Raw genomic sequence first — 21,040 nt, forward strand, 5'->3', positions numbered from 1 at the left:
ATAAAAGTAACAAATAACTAAAGAGCAGCAGTAAATAACAATAGTGAGGCTATAAACAGGGGGTACTGGTACAGAGTCAATGTGCGGGGGTTAGTCGAGGTAATATGCACATGTAGGTAGAGTTATTAAAGTGGCTATGCATAGGTAATAACAGAGAGTAGCAGCAGAGTAAAAGAGGGGAGGGGGACAATGTAAATAGTCTGGGTAGCCATTTGATTAGATGTTCAGGAGTCTTATGGCTTGGGGGTAGAAGCTGTTTAGAAGCCTCTTGGACCTAGACTTGGTGCTCCGGTACCGCTTGCCGTGCGGTAGCAGAGAGAACAGTCTATGACTAGGGTGTCTGGAGTCTTTGACAATTTTTAGGGCCTTCCTCTGACACTTCCTGGTATAGAGGTCCTAGATGGCAGGAAGCTTGGCCCCAGTGATGTACTGGGCAGTACGCAGTACTCTCTGTAGTGCCTTGTGGTCGGAGGCCGAGCAGTTGCCATACCAGACAGTGATGCAACCAGTCAGGATGTTCTCGATGGTGCAGCTGTAGCACATTTTGAGGATCTGAGGACCCATGCCAAACCTTTTCAGTCACATGTTGCACACACCTGGACCTGGTCCAGAAAGACAACAATAGTCTGAATATAGACTAAATGAATGTGACCTATCCTCCCAATTGCTGATAATATTAAAGTAATCCTTCATTCACATTACCTTAGTGATGTGAACAAAACAGCCTACATGAGTCAAAAGGAACACCAAAATATAATCGTATTACATACAGTGCTTACAGCCACCTTATCCACCAACTCTAATAGTTTTCATTATGTTGCTATCATAAAGAAATATTGGAGTAATATTGTCTGTAGTCTACAAAATCTGGGGGCCAAAGAGACGTAGAGACAACCGTCGGCAGGAACATACCTTGAAAAGCAGGCGCCAGGACCATGCGGCGTTCATCAGGCAGATGCAGGCTCTCCGTGTGCCCCATGCGCCACAATCCTCCAAGCACCGTTTCGTGCATTGTAACCTGCATTCATAAAAGCCCTTATCACCACCAAGAAGCAAAGGAGCCTCTACTGCTAGCTGCCTTTCAGTTTATTTTCCTACTGGAAAAGTAGCCGGCAAAGCAGTCCAAGTGAACGAAAATGGCCAGAAGTGATAGGCAGAAAAGAGAGTTGAAGAGCGAATATGTGTTTTTGGACTCCGAAACGTCTATGGATCGGCAAGATTTTGATATGTCTAGATGCTCTATCAATGACGTATTCAACTCCAGAGACTGCGCTTCTTCTCCATTGAGTCAGATTGATACTTTTCTGAAAAACGTTCAAGTTTTGCTGGAAGCAGCAAGTTTTATCGAGAACGCCGAGAGGAAGGATGGAAGTAAGTTTATTTTGTGTAACGGTTTCCCCCCAGTAATATTCAGGGAAACAAGAGTTTCATTGTCAACAGACGCGAGACAACAAAGGGCTGAGTTCATTCAACTGATCTACTTATTATTCTCATGCATTATTATGCACTCGCGCTGATATTGCACTGCACTAATAGCATAATATTCTGAATGTAATACATTATCTATTACTTTCCCTGTAGCCTACATTTCTGATATGATTAAGATATATTTATTTTTGTTGGTTGTACGTTTTTCTACCCCTACAAAGCATAATTTGCTTTGCACCTGCTCACTGTAACAATTTCATAATTTATCCTAAATTCCTATTTCACCACATAGGCCTATTTCACCACATAGGCCAGGCCACTGACAAAGCCTAGATTGATTAAACCCCACAATGGTTTTGGGTGTGGGTGCACAGAACATTGTATTGGCCACTACTTTGAGATTAGATATATCTGACCACAGCATCGCAGCGCCCTCCAACTCATTTTTGGGTGACGTCATAGTGCCCCGCATCTTTCTCTGTAGCCTAAACAGCTCGATTGTTAGGGGGGAGAGATAGGCCTATTGTTAGATGCTTGCACATATTTTAAATAGGATGCTTTTTCTCACTATTTTGACGCTAGCCTAGAGCACCTGGTTTCAGTTGTATTGCTTTATATTTAGGTTCATTGTGCAATAGTTTCACAATCTGTAAATCTCAATCTCAAAATGATTTTGTTGATTAGATGCTTGCCTACATTATTCGATTTTTAAAATAAAAAAAATACTTTCTTTTGTACACTATTTATGTATCAGGTTGTTGCAAAAAGTGTAATATAATAATTACGTTTCAAAGTTACACAAAATGGATTACTGTTCTCTTATTATCTAACAAATATTGAGATCTTTCGTGCAACACTTTCATCTCTTTTTCCTACCCGATTGTTGTTGCTTCCTGATACTTGCGGGTTTTCCACATGGCGCGAAATCCCTTTGTGATTGGTCAAGTGCAAGTTCGCATGAGATGCCTGTCACAAGGTATCACCAATCGAGCGTCTCCTTTGCGGTGATGTAATTTGTTGCTGGGCCTGGCTTCAGTCGGCTGGTACACCCCCACTCTGGTGTTGATTCATGGGACTTGCAGTCTTTTTTTGCCAGAAATGAAAGCGAGAAGAGATATGATCATCGAGAATAGCATACAGACCTGCAGTCCAGTGGACAATATTCATGTTTGATGTATTTATATATATAATATGACATTTGTAATGTCTTTATTGTTTTGAAACTTCTGTATGTGTAATGTTTACTGTTAATTTGTATTGTTTATTTCACTTTTGTATATTATCTACCTCACTTGCTTTGGCAATGTTAACACGTTTCCCATGCCAATAAAGCCCCTTGAATTGAATTGATAAGTAGAATAAAGACTACATATCCCATAAAGCTTTGCGTCGAGACCAGCCCCCAGCTTGTGATAGGTCTCCGCCCCTCAGCTGTGGAGCTGGGTAAACAAACTGGGAGGACTGAACACAGGCAGCAGCAGGGAGTTTTCAGGCTTTGGGTGGACATTTGATGTAGTTTCTATTCATTTTATACCATTTGTAACTGTTTTTCTGAATACTTTGCCACACTCGTTTTTCGATTTTTTAAACGGCTGAAAACCTGAATCACTAGGCTGCTAGCTACCTGTGTTGCATATTAAAACTGGGCAGATATTTTTCGACAGGGCTTTTAATTACAGAGCCAGCAAACTAAACAGCTAACGAGACGAAGACATTCATGAAGTAACGTTTTGTGTTATACTCAACGAGGAACAATTATTCCGATTTTGGATCTTGAACCGCAATAGTACCTGTCTTTGAAATAGTATCACAAGTTGTATAAAGGTTTCGCTAACGTTCGCTAGCTCCAGCAGAATGACGGCAGTGCAGTTGATGAACATCCAGAGGTTATTGGAAGCGGCAGAATATCTTGATAGAAGGGAGAAAGGTATGCAAAATAAAAACACGTTACACATTTGTGGTTAGATGACTTTCATTTGATTATGTAGGTTAATTTGTGTCGTTTCAGAGTTGTAAATAATTTGCTTGTCATGTTTGACAACTTTAAAATACACCACAGACAAATGTAGCTAGGCTATGTGAGTGTTCTGTGTGTGTGTGTTGATGCTGTTTTCAAGCGTCATCGCCGAAAAACAAACGATTCATTCCGTAAACGGTAGATGTGTGGGTGGAATGAGTTGCCCCATATATTCAGATGACCTAGCACCGACATTGTATATATGTTTACGTTGTTTACAAAATGTTGCATGTGGTGGGGGACGGTCCAACTCGCCCTAACCACAATTGTATTTCAACAGAGTGTGAACACGGATATGCATCGACGTTTCCGTCGTCAATTCAGAACACGAACTACCAGAGGCAAAATAAGTGTCGAAACAAGAAGTTCCACAATAACCATAACAGGTAAGAAAAACGGCACTTTTGTTGATCAATAGCTTCAAGCATGCATGCGATGCCAATGTGTTATTTACCTGGTTATGTATGTTGATCTAAACAAATAAATTAACTGTCATTCATTTGACTTTCTCAATAATAAGCTGAATGACCGATAACAATGCTGTCAGAATGTGATATCACTCGACTGTCAGTGCAACGTTGTAGCCTAACCGCTGGTAAAACAAGCCTAGATGTGGTTGCCACAACACCACTTGAGTGTCTTAACCTACTTCTGCCCTCTGTCGCAGCATGTAAGCTCACTTATAGAACATCGTGGCACGTTATAAGCGGGAGTTAACATATATTCAGAGAAATTGTCCAAGCACAAAATATACACGTGGAATACAGACCGTGTAGCCTACAGAGAGTGAATGTTAGGGCACTCTTTGCTTGGGGCATGGGGTAGCACTAGCAGATCGAGCTGCTATCATCAGCTGATTGTCAAACTGATGGAGGTTAGGGACTGGGAGAAAATTACAGATGGAGATGGAAAAACAGATGAACACCACAGGGTTTTAAATTATTTGATGTACAAAACAAATCATACTTGGTTATAATATAGTCGTTATTACAGTCTTACAACTGTTTGCCATTTTACAGTGTTGAAACATTCGTTAATTCTATATGTTGCTATACTCTCCCCAAGCTATAATATTTGGTACTTTAATCCCCAACCCTGAAGGGAAAAAGCTCCTATTTGCTGCTGGTGTTATATGTAGGCAGGCTGGTGTTGTATGTAGGCAGGTTGGTGTTATATGTAGGCAGGTTGGTGTTATATGTAGGCCGGTTGGTGTTGTATGTAGGCAGGTTGGTGTTATATGTAGGCAGGTTGGTGTTGTATGTAGGCAGGTTGGTGTTATATGTAGGCAGGTTGGTGTTGTATGTAGGCAGGTTGGTGTTATATGTAGGCAGGTTGGTGTTATATGTAGGCAGGTTGGTGTTATATGTAGGCAGGTTGGTGTTATATGTAGGCAGGTTGGTGTTATATGTAGGCAGGTTGGTGTTGTATGTAGGCAGGTTGGTGTTATATGTAGGCAGGTTGGTGTTATATGTAGGCAGGCTGGTGTTGTATGTAGGCAGGTTGGTGTTATATGTAGGCAGGCTGGTGTTATATGTAGGCAGGCTGGTGTTGTATGTAGGCAGGTTGGTGTTATATGTAGGCAGGTTGGTGTTATATGTAGGCAGGTTGGTGTTGTATGTAGGCAGGTTGGTGTTATATGTAGGCAGGTTGGTGTTGTATGTAGGCAGGCTGGTGTTATATGTAGGCAGGCTGGTGTTATATGTAGGCAGGCTGGTGTTGTATGCAGGCAGGTTGGTGTTGTATGTAGGCAGGCTGGTGTTGTATGTAGGCAGGCTGGTGTTGTATGTAGGCAGGCTGGTGTTGTATGTAGGCAGGCTGGTGTTATATGTAGGCAGGTTGGTGTTGTATGTAGGCATGCTGGTGTTGTATGTAGGCAGGTTGGTGTTGTATGTAGGCAGGCTGGTGTTGTATGTAGGCAGGCTGGTGTTGTATGTAGGCAGGCTGGTGTTATATTTAGGCAGGTTGGTGTTATATGTAGGCATGCTGGTGTTGTATGTAGGCAGGCTGGTGTTGTATGTAGGCAGGCTGGTGTTATATGTAGGCAGGTTGGTGTTATATGTAGGCAGGTTGGTGTTGTATGCAGGCAGGCTGGTATTATATGTAGGCAGGCTGGTGTTGTATGCAGGCACGAGCAAGGTGAATACATATAACCTTTTAAAAGACTGTCGATGTGGCTTTATGACACCCCCCCCCATTTATATGTGTAATCTGATTATAACTTAAATGTCTATGCAGTTTATTCTAATGTATAAACATTAGCCATTAGAATGACATTCTACAAAGAGCCTTAGATGAGATTGATACTACTGCACGTAATGCTCTTTCAGAGGAAAATGCATTGAAGACTAGAGGCTGTATAGACTCTAATAGCGTAAGGTGGTGTTTTCGGGTTAAGAACATGGACCGACTATTGTCCTCTACTTATACATCCATCATGGACAGCCAGCCATGATTCAATCCTACTGAGAGACTGAGGGTCTTTTTCATCTTAAACGTGAGAGGAATGAAAAACAGGAACCAACATTTGACTCACAGCTATAGTGTCGCCTAGTTATGCATGGCAACGATAGTGATCAGATTGGCTCCGGTGTGTGTGTGGCCAGGTAAGGCCTCCTCATTTGTAGCATGTTGAGGCTTATAGGTGACGGGCTTATCTCACTCTCTCTGTCCCTCTTTCGCCCTATACAGCAGGAACATGTTTATCTCATCTTGCAGGGATCCTCCATTCCTCCATTCAAGTCATCCGTATCTGTTGAGCTATAGCTACAGACATTCTGATCGCTCTCTGATAGCTGATTTGATGTGTCCTGTAAACCTACTGTAGAGGGTGATTATACACTATTGTCTACTGTGTAGGCTAGTGCAACCTTTCCCGAACTCGGTCCTCGGGACCCCAAAGGGTGCACGTTTTGGTTTTTGCCCAAACACTACAAAGCCTGAACCAGGGTTCAAATACTATTTGAAATGTTTCAAGTAGTTTTAGAATTAGCTCAAAATGATTTCACTATTCAAATAAATATCACAAATGTATTTTGGGGAGAGGGATATCCAGATAGTCAACATTCTAAATAATCTTGACCAGTGATGCAAAATGCCACATCAGCACACCGTGCACAGTTGTTTTCATGGTGCTGTTATGTTTTTTGTTGGCCAACAGTAGCCTGGGCTAACAACAACAGTGGAAGAGGAGTCTGACGCTCGCCATCATGGAAATGATACTGTGTTGTGTATTGATCTAGGTCATGTCTGATGGACCCTCCGTTGGTGCGTGGCGGGCTGGGGATGTCACTGATTCAGACTGTTGGTCGTCAGCCGCCATTAGAACAACTCAATAGCAGCAGACACAGTTTGTCTGCACCTCTTTAATAGCTCTCCATCGTTTTTTTACAGGGGAGAAATAAACTGTCAGGGGCATAAAGTTTTAACGTTGTATACCAGACGGCTTTGTACAGTTTATGAGCCGAGCTGTAAATGTTGTGGTATTTACACAAATACATGGAGTCTGGCTCCTGGCTGGCTGGTGGACTATAGGCTCTATAGATAAAAACGTTTTGGATTCATCAAGATACGCTTGTGTGTGTGGTGGGTGTAGGTTGTGTGTCCATGAGTGTGTGTGTAGCCTAACACGCAGAGCCCAGCACTGCTGTTTATTTATACCACAGAGTTGCAAAAATATTTTGGGTTGAGGATGACGTTTTTCTACATAATTATTTAAAGTTAGCACAGGAAATTGGTTGCAATCTTTGGTCTTGCTCGGCAATGATGGCAGGCTTAGCAGAGACCGGCTTCCCTGGTCCTGAGACCCTGTTAATGAGAAATGACTGTCGCGGTTCAGTTGTTAACCCAGTCTTGCATACACAATAAACACACGAGCAGCAGCGGTGGTAATGTATTCTAATGGAGACATATGGTCTTTTTTATTTACATCAATAATTAAACATAAAAAAAGGATTTGGAGTCGCTCTGAAGAGGCGCCAACTTCCCAGAATCCCTTGTAACCTGGCAGCGTCTTTTTTCCTCCAACTCTGTCTTTCTCCTTCCTCTCTTCCGCGCTCGTCCCTTGTTCCCTGTAGCAGGACAGTCAGCTATCCAATCAGGTCAGCCACTGCAGGCAGAGGCCATTTTTTTGTGTGTGAAAATGTTGCGACTGTAATAGTCCCCCTCCAATAAAGAGAAGTGCCCATATGACCTGGGAACCAATAAACGGTTCCTCCCTGCGGCGAGTGGGTTGAGGAGCTGAGGAGGAGTTTGTTTAAAAAGACACACACACTCTCATACACACACACACACTGGGCGGGCAGGCAGGCCATTTAGGCCAAGGCAGGAGGGCCTGATTATCTTCAATGTGTTGCCATACAAAGAGGCTCTTAGGGGACCACTGAATCACTTTGCATTATTAACACAGCACTGAGTCTGAGGCCTGGACTGACACACACACACGCCACACTCAGGCAGCCATATACATGGGGCTACATGGGCTATGCACTGTTGGAGGAAGAGGAGGTTGAAGTGTGTGACGATACAGGCCCTTTGTATGGGACTGAAGCCTGGCCGGGCGTATCGACCAATCGCACAGTTCATAGTGCACACTGACTCTCAGGCACGGTCTTGGTATGGTACATCACAGTCCAGCTGGCCCGTGTGTGTGTGTTGTTGGTTTGTACAGTACTTCTCAATTGGGATTAATTGATCAGTCCAATTCATTCTAATCAGACCAAGTCAAAGTAAGTGCAGTATGCCACCAATACACTGTCGCCCTCATCTGAATCCGTGGCTGTTTGTTAGAATAGATAGGCCTATTGACTTTTGCATTGAAGCTTGTTTAATTATTGGATGTGTTGAAATGTCACAGGTCTTTGCGATGTGTTGGTTCCTTGGTTAACAAGTTCCTTTCTTGTTTTTCTGTTTGCAGGTCTACACATAATGAGTTGGAGAAGAACAGGTGAGTTGGTCTTTCATTTTCATACTTATTAGACTTAAAACAAAAAGTAAACTTGTCCAAATCTATACTGAAAAGTCCAACTAGCCCCTCAAATTGCACTGAAAAAGCACTTGCTCTTAGCTTGCCAGTTTGGAGCTTTCCACCAGGCAACTTTACCCAGCAACAGGTTATTAAAACCAAAAGTAAGATTTGACCTAGTTCCTCTTAATCTAAGGACATTCCCTTCCTCTCTCCTATACTCCGCCTCTCTCTCTCTCTCTCTGCCCCCTCTTTCTCCCTTTCTCTGTCTCTGTGTTGTCTCTATCTCTGCCCTTTCTCTCTCTCAATCTCTATGCCCTCCCCCTCTCTCTGCCCTCCCCCTCTCTCTATCTCTGCCCTCTCTCTCTCTGTCCTCTCTCTCTCTCTGCCCTCCCTTCCCCTCTCTCTCTCTCTGCCCCCGCTCTCTCTCTCTCTTCTCTCCCTCCTCTCTCTCTCTCTCTGCCCTCCCTCCTCTCTCTATGTTGAGTCTCCACTGTACAGTACATTGGGTTCACTACTCTACAGTACATTGGGTTATGCAATGGGGCCATTGCTAAGGGCTTTGAGTTACACAGTTACAGCTAGGCAGGGTAGGGTAGGGTGCAAGCACAGCAGACTGGGCCTGAAACCAGAGGCATTTGCAGCATCTCAAATGGCACCCTATTCCCTATAAAGTGTAATACTTTTCATCCGGCCCCATAGGGCACTATATAGGGAATATGGTACAATTTAGTCCCCTGTCAAAAATAGTGCACTGCTTAGTAAATAGGGTGCCATTTCAGACACACCCAGGGTTTCATGGTTGCTTTGTACAGACAGAACCCAGTGGATCCTTAGAAGCCCTTATCAGATTTGGAGTTCAGCCGCCCACTTTGGAGTGTTTAGGCTTCATCAATCGCCTGACAGGAGAGGAAGGTCTGGAAGGGTTCACCTGGAAACCATCAATAATACGAGGCTGCGGAGGATGTCTAGTAAAAACAAGCCCACTCATCTCATAATGTAGCCACAAGCAATCCGTTTAATTACATACCACCTCCTTATTTATTTTGTGACTTTTCTAAATGACAGGGACATTGGGAGAGGAGATGTGTTGGATGACCAACTAACTAGTTAAACAGACATGGTTATGATGTCATATCATCTCATGACTGTCCTGTGTTCTTGTGATACCATGCCATCCTACCATCCTGCCACAGAGACTGGTTCTGGCAGATAGTGCCCACATGGCTTTGCATCGTCAGTGCTGATGCAGCGTGTGGCTCTGTGTGGGTTGTGGCCAAGATAAGTGATGAGGAGACGTACAGATGTAGGATCTTCATTTGAGCCAGTTTGCTACAGCAGGAAAATAATCCTGCAGCAACTGAAAATGTGAATGAATATGTGGATTATAATTAATGGATGTTTTTGTAAGGGAAATCAAGTCTGAAATGTCAAAGTGGAAATTACAAACTTCAGAAGCCTTTTTAAACCTCAAATACACTACAAGTAAAAAAAAAAGGGAAGATCTCCTACGACAGGGTGATCAAATTAAGCTCCTACGTCTGTAGGCTTTTACCGGTGTAACTAAGTGATGTGCTTGCCTAGCTGGTTTGGAACATCCCCTGCTCAGTGCAGTATGCTAAAACAGCACTGTAGCAGCCAAGTGCACCTGCTAGTTGCTGTTGACAAGGTCTTCAACCCACCACATGACATTCAGACCTAGGCCACAGCGAGTGGTGTTGTTGCAGGGTATAAATCAATATTAAATGAGAGAAATTAGTTTCATTCATGGAGCAATCGTAAACCGGCCCTTTAAGAAAAAACACGAAAAACTCTGAATATAACTTCTAATCCCTATATTTGCATGCCGTAAGCAAATAACGTACTTTATATGTCACGGGCCTAATAAGCCCGTTTGGCAGTGAATTGTCCAAGCCAGCCGCGCTGCACTCTGGATTCTGGCATGGAACACTCACCAGTTCCATTTTGTCAAGTTTATCAAACAGACTAGTTCCATTCCATTCTTCTTGCTCCCGCAGCAGGTCCGTGAGGTGATAACCCTGTAGTGACAGAGTGACTAGTTCCATTCCATTCTTCTTGCTCCCGCAGCAGGTCCGTGAGGTGATAACCCTGTAGTGACAGAGCGACTAGTTCCATTCCATTCTTCTTGCTCCCGCAGCAGGTCCGTGAGGTGATAACCCTGTAGTGACAGAGCGACTAGTTCCATTCCATTCTTCTTGCTCCCGCAGCAGGTCCGTGAGGTGATAACCCTGTAGTGACAGAGCGACTAGTTCCATTCCATTCTTCTTGCTCCCGCAGCAGGTCCGTGAGGTGATAACCCTGTAGTGACAGAGCGACTAGTTCCATTCCATTCTTCTTGCTCCCGCAGCAGGTCCGTGAGGTGATAACCCTGTAGTGACAGAGCGACTAGTTCCATTCCATTCTTCTTGCTCCCGCAGCAGGTCCGTGAGGTGATAACCCTGTAGTGACAGAGCGACTAGTTCCATTCCATTCTTCTTGCTCCCGCAGCAGGTCCGTGAGGTGATAACCCTGTAGTGACAGAGCGACTAGTTCCATTCCATTCTTCTTGCTCCCGCAGCAGGTCCGTGAGGTGATAACCCTGTAGTGACAGAGCGACTAGTTCCATTCCATTCTTCTTGCTCCCGCAGCAGGTCCGTGAGGTGATAACCCTGTAGTGACAGAGCGACTAGTTCCATTCCATTCTTCTTGCTCCCGCAGCAGGTCCGTGAGGTGATAACCCTGTAGTGACAGAGCGACTAGTTCCATTCCATTCTTCTTGCTCCCGCAGCAGGTCCGTGAGGTGATAACCCTGTAGTGACAGAGCGACTAGTTCCATTCCATTCTTCTTGCTCCCGCAGCAGGTCCGTGAGGTGATAACCCTGTAGTGACAGAGCGACTAGTTCCATTCCATTCTTCTTGCTCCCGCAGCAGGTCCGTGAGGTGATAACCCTGTAGTGACAGAGCGACTAGTTCCATTCCATTCTTCTTGCTCCCGCAGCAGGTCCGTGAGGTGATAACCCTGTAGTGACAGAGCGACTAGTTCCATTCCATTCTTCTTGCTCCCGCAGCAGGTCCGTGAGGTGATAACCCTGTAGTGACAGAGCGACTAGTTCCATTCCATTCTTCTTGCTCCCGCAGCAGGTCCGTGAGGTGATAACCCTGTAGTGACAGAGCGACTAGTTCCATTCCATTCTTCTTGCTCCCGCAGCAGGTCCGTGAGGTGATAACCCTGTAGTGACAGAGCCGTGCAGCAGACAGAGATGAAAGGGACCTGAAACCCAGAAACCACATTCCAGATGCTCACATACTGTAGCAACAGCCTCCACCGCCACCAGACTAGATAACGCCTCGGTTTCACCTTCTTTGATTATTTAGCTGCCTCTTATAAACCAGTTTCAGCAGCCGGCATACCGCTCAGGAAGGTGACGCGTTCTGTCTCCTAGAGATGAATGTACTTTGGTGTGAAAAGTGCATATCAATCCCAGAACAACATCAAAGGACCTTGTGAAGATGCTGGAGGAAACATGTACAAAAGTATCTATATCCACAGTAAAACAAGTCCTATATTGATATAACCTGAAAGGCCGCTCAGCAAGGAAGAAGCCACTACTCCAAAACCTCCATAAAAAAAGCCAGACTACGGGTTGCAACTGCACATGGGGACAAAGATTGTACTTTTTGGAGAAATGTCCTCTGGTCTGATGAAACAAAAATAGAACTGTTTGGCCATAATGACCATTGTTATGTTTGGAGGAAAAAGGGTGAAGCTTGCAAGCCGAAGAACACCATCCCAACCGTGAAGCACGGGGGTGGCAGTATCATGTTGTGGGGGTGCTTTGCTGCAGGAGGGACTGGAGCACTTCACAAAATAGATAACATCATGAGGGAGGAAAATTATGTGGATATATTGAAGCAACATCTCAAGACATCAGTCAGGAAGTTAAAGCTTGGTCGCAAATGGGTCTTCCAAATGGACAATGACCCCAAGCATACTTCCAAAAAAAATGTGGCAAATGGCTTAAGGACAGCAAAGTCAAGGTATTGGAGTGGCCATCACAAAGCCCTGAGCTCAATCCTATAGAACATTTGTGGGCAGAACTGAAAAAGCGTGTGCGAGCAAGGAGGCCTACAAACCTGACTCAGTTACACCAGCTCTGTCAGGAGGAATGGGCCAAAATTCACCCAACTTATTGTGGGAAGCTTATGGAAGGCTACCCAAAACATTTGACCTAAGTTAAACAATTTAAAGGCAATGCTACCAAATACTAATTGAGTGTATGTAAACTTCTGACCCCCTGGGAATGTGATGAAAGAAATAAAAGCTGAAATAAATCATTCTCTCTACTATTCTGACATTTCACATTCTTAAAATGAAGTGGTGGTCCTAACTGACCTAAGACAGGGAATTTTTACTAGGATTAAATGTCAGGAATTGTGAAAAACTGAGTTTAAATGTATTTGGCTAATATGTATGTAAACTTCCGACTTCAACTGTATATCAGACCGTATGACAAACCTTCATTTTTACTGTTCTAATTACATTGGTAACCAGTTTATAATAGCAATAAGGCACCTCAGGGGTGCCACGGCTAAGGGCTGTATTGTCCATATACCACACCGCCTCAGGCCTAATTGCTTAATTATACCATTCGATTGTTTGTTTGTGGGGTGCTTCCTTGCTAGAGTAATATGTCAGTTAGCATTTTGCTTACCAAATAGCCTAGCCCCTAATGCACCACTTAGTATTCTACTAACTAAACCCTACCATTAGCTTGTTTGCTATGCGTGATGCTAAGCTAAGTATTGTATGTACGGTATACATGCTGCTAGTGAGGGATTCAATGACAGTAGTCCCTATTGAACCAGCTGTGTGTTCAACAGGCCATGTTGTTTTATGATGTCTCTGTTTATGGGTAATCAAGAGGGCCAGGCTTTTACTCTGGAACATAAATCTAGAGATGCCGTCTCTCTCACCCCTCCCTATTCATTTCAGATTGTGTATTAGGCCAATAATACACCAGACAATAATAAAAACTCCCTAAATTGGGAGGTGGTGGTGGTTGGGTGCCGCTGAAATGATGTTTAGTTTTTACCCTCTACGCTTTATGACAACGGGTTGTGCAAACACACTCTCTCTCACACGCCTTTCAGCAAACAGATGTCTGTGGTATATTAAGGGTACAATCTGCAATATTTACTGCAGTTCAATTGCCATTTCAATTACCCACTACCCAATTACCCACTACCCATTGATTCTTGAAGTGGTCAGGGCTGCCATAGGAGTTCGGGGTTGTCCCTTTGCACTCATCTTTTCCCCATTGCGTCTGTTTGTCTGTCTGCCAACCCCTTTGGTGGCATCCTGTCTGGTAAGGATGTGCATCGTTCCCTTTCAAAGTGAATCGATACATATCTAGATGCATCGGCTCTGATACAGGAATTATATGTTTTGGTTTGAAACAATTTGTTGGGATTGGGATTGATGAGAGAACGATACGATACACCAACATTTTCCATTCTAAATTCAAATCTGCTGCTGATGGAGCCCATGAGCTGAGCCTCTCTGAGCTGGATCTGTGTGTGTGTGTGTGTGTGTGTGTGTGTGTGTGTGTGTGTGTGTGTGTGTGTGTGTGTGTGTAAATGATGTATGTCTATGGTGTATACTATGTAGGCCTCTGATCTGAACCATAAGGGAGACTAGGCATCTACCACCCCACTATCAGATTAGGGGGGTAATGTGTTTTTTGTGTGTGTAAATTATGTATGTCTATGGTGTATACTATGTAGGCCTCTGATCTGAACCATAAGGGAGACTAGGCATCTACCACCCCACTATCAGATTAGAGGGGTAATGTGTTTTTTGTACCGTCACTGTGTTTGAGCCAGTAATGTCAAATCTCCAAATCCAATGGTTTTCACCGCTTGGACGTTTTTCGTAGCAATCCCGGATCCGGGAGCGTAATCATAGCCTCAAACGAATTAGCATAACGCAGCGGACATGAATACCCCTAGAAAATTTTCCTATTCATGAAAATCACAAATGAAATATATTGAGACACAGCTTAGCCTTTTGTTAATCACACTGTCATCTCAGATTTTCAAAATATGCGTTACAGCCAACGCTAGACAAGCATTTGTGTAAGTTTATCATGGCATAATGCTATGCTAGGCTCTGCTGGCAGCAGGCAACATTTTCACGAAAATAAGAAGCAATCAATAAGCAATCAAATTAAATAATTTACCTTTGAAGAACTTTGGATGTTTTCACTCAGGAGACTCCCAGTTAGATAGCAAATGTTCCTTTTTTCCAAAAATATTATTTTTGTAGGCGAAATAGCTCCCGTTTGTTCATCATGCTTGGCTGAGAAATCGACCGGAAAATGCTATGACTACAACGGCAAACTTTTTTCAAAATTAGCTCCATAATATCGACAGAAACATGGCAAACGTTGTTTAGAATCAATCCTCAAGGTGTTTTTAACATATATATTCGATAATATATCCGTCGAGGCAATTGGTTTCTCATAAGAAGCGATTGGAAAAATGGCTACCTCAGTATTTTACGCAAGATTTTCTGTGGGAGACATCATGTGACCATTTGCTAAATGTGGTCCCTTACGGCTATTCTTCAACAGAAATGCGTAAAAAGACGTCACAATGCTGTAGACACCTTGGGGAATACGTAGAAAACGTAAGCTCATTCGTAGCTCATTCACAGCCATATAAGGAGTCATTGGCATGAGGCAGTTTCAAAAAATGCAGAACAGAACTTTAAAACAGTGCATAGATAACAATAACCTAGCAAATTCCACAGGTTGTCACGCAACTAATAAAGCCTAATGTTTGCGCAAGATCAGCTGCCTACCTGGCGCTGGTCAGCACGCCAAGCTGGGCACAGTGAGCAGTTTGACTAGGCTTGGTTGTTCCGCATGAAAAATAACTTGTAGGTCAATGACTGTCAACACAGTAACAGGCTCAGTTTGACACAGAAGGAGAGGACGCATCAGTTGTCACAAAATATGAGAGGTATTTTCAGAAGGTAAAAACTAATATGAGCAGAACATTGTAGAGAACCGGCGATTCGTTATGTTTGAATCCATTTTCTGACCGATGAATGCTACATTTGAATCGGTTCTGAATCGGCTACAGTCTTATCTTAATCATTTGAATCAGTCTTATCTTAATCATTTGAATCAGTCTTATCTTAATCATTTGAATGGGGAACGATGCGTATCGGTGACTTGTTACATCCTTACTGCCTGGTGTTTGTTTTGGCTGGCCCACAGTCTGATGAGAATGTCCATGGCTCATTACCAGGGGACATTGGAATGGTGTGGGACAGAACGACGGCTGCTTCTGTTGTCACTCAAAACATTTCTATGTGTCTGCATTTCTTTGTGTCTGCTCGTGTTATATATCGGATAGCATGCATGTGATGTTCTGAACAATGCTGATGAAGCTTCTAATATAAAACTGTATGCCATGGCATTGTTGAATACTCGTTTCTGATTGGCTTGAAGGGCTTTATAGAGTGTGCATTATTCCCCTATAACACACAGTATATCAGCATGGTGGTATGTAATGGCTTTAGTTCATTCTTACATGTTCTATGTTTGAGCTGCTTTTAAAAGCAAGCTAGGACTGATGGTTTGGTTAGCGTAATTACCAAGTCTTATTTGTTTGGTTTCCAAGGCAACTACTGTAGCTATCTAGTTAACTAAGCTACTTCAGTGGAGGCTAAACACATTTCTACATACAAATACAAATGAACACATTTGTAGCTGCACGTGTTAAATTATAGCCATGGTATAAAAGAGGTAGTCAACTCTGGGTTCTGTGCGTCCTCTGGAAAAGAATGCAACTCCGTGGACGGTCAGTTTCACTCCGCGGACGGTCAGTTTCACTCCGCGGACGGTCAGTTTCACTCCGCGGACGGTCAGTCTCTCCCCCCTCCCTTTTCCATTGGACGCATTGCCCCTCATTGATTATCCCTTATGTGTTGCATTCAATTGAACATAAGTTCAGAAGAACCTCTCGTCTTCTCTCAGCGGAGTATTCAGAATGACTTTAGGGGAGCACAATAAGACAATGAGACACAATACCAAAGTCGTGACTTCACATTGACAGCTGTTTTTGTCTTTTGGCCCAGGCTTTAGTACTCTCACGTGCTTGGGCCTACATCCTTCATGGCGTGTGAGAGCATAGTTTGCCCCAATTCTCCTCCGACCATAGCAACAACAATACCCACCCTCCCTGTTGTCAGGCCTTGCAGCCAGGCCCAAACTGACCCTAGTTGGGCTTCATCCCAAATTGCAACATATTCCCTATATAGGGCACTACCCTATCAGCTCTGGTCAAAAGCAGTGCACTAAATAGGGAATAGCATGTGATTTGGGACCTATTTGTTCCTAGTCAACCAACTTGATGCCTTGTAAGCTTTTCTTGGCTCAGAAAAGCAGCTTAAGGGACTTGATCTTTGGTCTGGCGAGCACAGCAGAGTCAGAGTGGAGCACAGCAGAGTCAGGGTGGAGCACAGCAGAGTCAGGGTGGAGCACAGCAGAGTCAGGGTGGAGCACAGCAGAGTCAGGGTGGAGCACAGCAGAGTCAGGGTAGAGCACAGCAGAGTCAGGGTGGAGCACAGCAGAGTCAGGGTGGAGCACAGCAGAGTCAGGGTGGAGCACAGCAGAGTCAGGGTGGAGCACAGCCGAGTCAGAGTGGAGCACAGCAGAGTCAGGGTGGAGCACAGCAGAGTCAGGGTGGAGCACAGCAGAGTCAGGGTGGAGCACAGCAGAGTCAGGGTGGAGCACAGCAGAGTCAGGGTGGAGCACAGCAGAGTCAGGGTGGAGCACAGCAGAGTCAGGGTGGAGCACAGCAGAGTCAGGGTGGAGCACAGCAGAGTCAGGGTGGAGCACAGCAGAGTCAGGGTGGAGCACAGCAGAGTCAGGGTGGAGCACAGCCGAGTCAGGGTGGAGCACAGCCGAGTCAGGGTGGAGCACAGCAGAGTCAGGGTGGAGCACAGCAGAGTCAGGGTGGAGCACAGCAGAGTCAGGGTGGAGCACAGCAGAGTTCAATAGGCATTTCTAGCCGTTAGCATTAGCAAAGCTAGCAAAGTTATATTCTGTTATAGGAGTTAGTTAGCGGTTAGCATAGTGTAGCATTAGCTGCTCTGGCTGTGAGAGTGTGCAGGGTGAATAGAGACAGAGAACACCTGTCTCACGAAGGGCCTGACTCTGAATGACACATCGCGTGCACTTATCCACTCACATACACAAACCTAGATGTACTGTGTACACACAGTCCTACATCAGCTCATTACACACACACACACACACACACACACTCCGTGGAGGAGACACAGGAGAATCTCTAGGTCATCCTCGTTACGCATGTCTTTCTGACTGCCCTACATTCTCCCTCTGCTGAGTCGCTCTGTAAGAGCACGCTGGTTTAGTGAACACACACACACACACCCTCCAGCTGGATTAGGTGCCGGACACTCGTCCTTTCTTACCTGACCTTTGACTCCGGATATATTTTCACCTCCTTGTTGTGCCCTTACACAGGGGATGTTTGTGTTTATGCAGGATATTTGCATTAGCTCGTACAGCATTCCAAGATGTGCAGGATACGGGAGGGCCAGTTTGTTGCGGGATTACACACTGATGTTTGTTTAGAAGGATAGAAATAGAAACGTGTGTTGATTTGTTTTTGGAATATCTCCCTGATAAGTCTGTAAAAAGCTTTCAAATGACACAAATTGACACCGACAGTGCTTTCAATCAAATCAACATCTCTCCCTCTTTCGCCTTTTACCACAACTGATACCTTATGTGGTGGCATTTTAACAAGCACCCCGTAACGATCGTGGGTCACGCTTCTTGACAATCCAAACCCACATCCCAAGGGGCTGTTTAGTTGGAGTGTTCCAGGACGGAATGCACTAATGTTCCGTCCTCTCCGCTACTGCTGCTGATGCTAGTCTAGATTTGTGTCCCAACTGGCACCCTATTCCCTATGGGCATTGGTCAAAAGTAGTGCACTGCATAGGGAATCGGGTGCTATTTGGGACGCACACTAGAGAAGCGTGTCAGTCGGTTAGCATTCCAGCTAACCAAATCATCCAACGTTAAAGGAAGAACTAGAAGCCTGTTGGAAATGAACCACCTCAATAAATCTGTCTGTGGTCTATATTTAGACAGCTAGAGGGGAAACTGCTCCGTTTCCACCAATCATGGATTTTTAAGGATTGTTGCCCTCCAATCAAAATGCGGTATCTTCTGACGCCATCATATCCTTCCTGGTTGGTTTGCGTGGGCGGTGGAGTGTCATTGTTTACAGTTAGTGGTCCGGAACAAGGACAGAGCTTATAGGGTCCTGGGTTGGTGAACTACTGTATCTAGACTCTGTTACAAGGCAGGGTTAAGTGGATATGCTTTTAGGCTTTGAGGCGGGGGTGGAGAGACAGCTGTGTGTGTGTGTGTGTGTACAGTATTAGCATAAACCAGAGCAGCGTGAGATGAGAGAGGATAGCAGGGATAGCAGAAGGACAGTTGTGCCCCAGAAGCCAACATCTGGTTGGTTGGATGTCGGCGGGATCTCCCTTGGTTTTATCTGTTTCAGCCCAAAGCGGTGTTTTAGGACAGTAAAGCCTTCTGGGTATTGGAGTTTAATCTAAAGCTCCTCTGATCTCAGGTCACTATAGAAGGGGGGGGGGGGGGTGGAGGCATGGGAAGATAGGGAGGCATGGGACGAGAGGGAGGGGTGGATGGGGGGTGATAGAGAAAGAGATGAATGGATGGAAGAAGGGGAAGCAGGGAACGATAAAGGAAGGGATACGGGTCACCGTGGAGATAGAGATTGAGGAGGGAATGCCACACTTCTTGTTTTGAGTAGTAGAGGGTTTGTGGACGCCAGAATCACATGGGTCTGCTCTCTCTCTCTCTCTCTCCCGTCCCTCCCCATCTCTCCACCCCTCCATCCCTCTCTCCAGTGGACCAGATTAACAGCTACAGAGCAGAGTGATATTAGGCACGTGTGAACTAATCCATGTGTGTTAGTGATGGGCTTCAGCTCCAGCCCCTTAGTCCCAGTCTCACTGGGGCCCTGCCTGCTATAACCTCCTGGACACTGCACAGCTGGCATAGCCTGCAGAACCCCCTCCTCTACCTCTAGTCACCCCCCACTCTGACTATTAACTCTCTCTCTCAATGCAAAAGGCCAAAGCAAGTGACATAGACAATAAACAAGTATCTCTCTCTTTCACATGCCTACCTCTCTCTCTTTCTTCAAGCTCTCTCTTTCACTCACTTGGTTTTTAGTTTTTACTGTACACCAGCTCTCTATCCCTTACATTCCACCCTCTCTCTTCTCTCGTAATGTTTCCTTCTCATCCCTCCCTCTCCGTGTTGCTCTGTTGCCATGCGTCATTGCAGATTCCTCTCTGTGGTTTGGCATGGGTTCAGTGAGCAGGCGTGACGTGAGGTGGAACAGACTACGGTGTATATCTGCCAGCCAATTATCCTACAATTGGATTTATTTACCAACCAACCCTCTTCTGTGCGAGTGAGTGATGTGGTGCGGGGTTCCCGGATATTCCAGGTGTCCCGTGTTGATTCATCCCAGTGGTTTTGAACGCAGTTCCACTGTGGCTCCAGACTAAACAACCCAGTGGTTGTCGGGACGGATCCACAGGATGTGCTGCTCTCGACCAGCCAATCAAATCTCAAAGGAATGAAGAAGTCTAAAAAGGGAATGATTAATAGCCAAAAGAGAGACACACACACACACACACACACACTGAATACCACCATACCCACACACTCAGTGATATATCCCACCTCCACAGAATAGTTATATTCCCAATGTTTCTCTGTCATTCCGACATGGAATTTGGGTCACCATACGACTTAATTCCGAGAGGGAATTCCGACTCCCGAGACTTACTAACCAGCCTCTCAGATCCCCAGTGAGTGCAGTAGGCTGTTACACACTTCTACACTGAACACATTCCACATTCCTTTCATTCTTCAGTGCTGTTTGTTACATATATAACAATTGCCTGTCAGTGAAGAACTCAAAAGGACGATTGTCCTCACAGGACGTCCCCGACTCAGAAGACAGCGAAGGAGGGATCTCTCTCTTTCTCTCATTTACTATGTACCAGTCTAAGAGTCCCAGATCGTTTCTTTCTGTCGCTAGTCAGCTAGACAGGCTTCATGTCCTTGTGTTTGTTGTCTTTTGTCCTATTGGCTTAATGAGGGTTTTCACTATACAAGGATGTTGTCTATGTTATCTTGACCGCGAAGAGCTGGAGCACTCTGTCTTTAGTAACCCAGCTAATGACGCAACATTCCATACATTTCTGTAGGCTTCAGATGCTAGTTTCTGGGCAGATTACACAGAGACGGACGAGTTAGATCTTTAATGACTGTCTCTCCCCCCTCCCTCTCTCTCTCTTTCTCCATCTCTTTTCCCCCCCCTCTCTGTTTCTCCCCACCTCTCCCTCCCCCACTACTTATTGTATGCCCCCCCTTCTCTCTCCCTACATCCATCCCTCTCTCCCATCTGTCTATGTTTTATAATAGATAACAGTAAAGTGTCCTCCAGTCCTTTAGTGTAAAGAAGCCATTGGCAGGACA

General features: G+C 44.8%; 1 protein-coding gene across 2 annotated transcripts in view; it reads left to right on the forward strand.

The window, feature by feature from the left end:
* The first annotated feature begins 953 nt into the window (after positions 1 to 953).
* Positions 954 to 21,040, forward strand: part of mxi1 (max interactor 1, dimerization protein) — a 51,073-nt gene continuing 30,986 nt past the window's right edge. The window contains exons 1-3 of one of the 2 annotated variants that reach the window (XM_090195632.1): positions 954 to 1,371; positions 3,726 to 3,831; positions 8,358 to 8,387. In XM_090195632.1, the coding sequence (XP_090051758.1) occupies positions 1,137 to 1,371; positions 3,726 to 3,831; positions 8,358 to 8,387 (371 nt within the window). In that variant the 5' untranslated portion in view covers positions 954 to 1,136. Of the gene's footprint in view, positions 1,372 to 2,814; positions 3,356 to 3,725; positions 3,832 to 8,357; positions 8,388 to 21,040 lie in introns of those variants that run through there. The other variant, XM_090195633.1, reaches the window with a different exon arrangement.

The sequence above is a fragment of the Oncorhynchus mykiss genome, chromosome 13 (assembly GCF_057628025.1).
Source record: "Oncorhynchus mykiss isolate SJ-2025 chromosome 13, ASM5762802v1, whole genome shotgun sequence".
In the NCBI taxonomy this organism is placed as follows: Eukaryota; Metazoa; Chordata; class Actinopteri; order Salmoniformes; family Salmonidae; genus Oncorhynchus; species Oncorhynchus mykiss.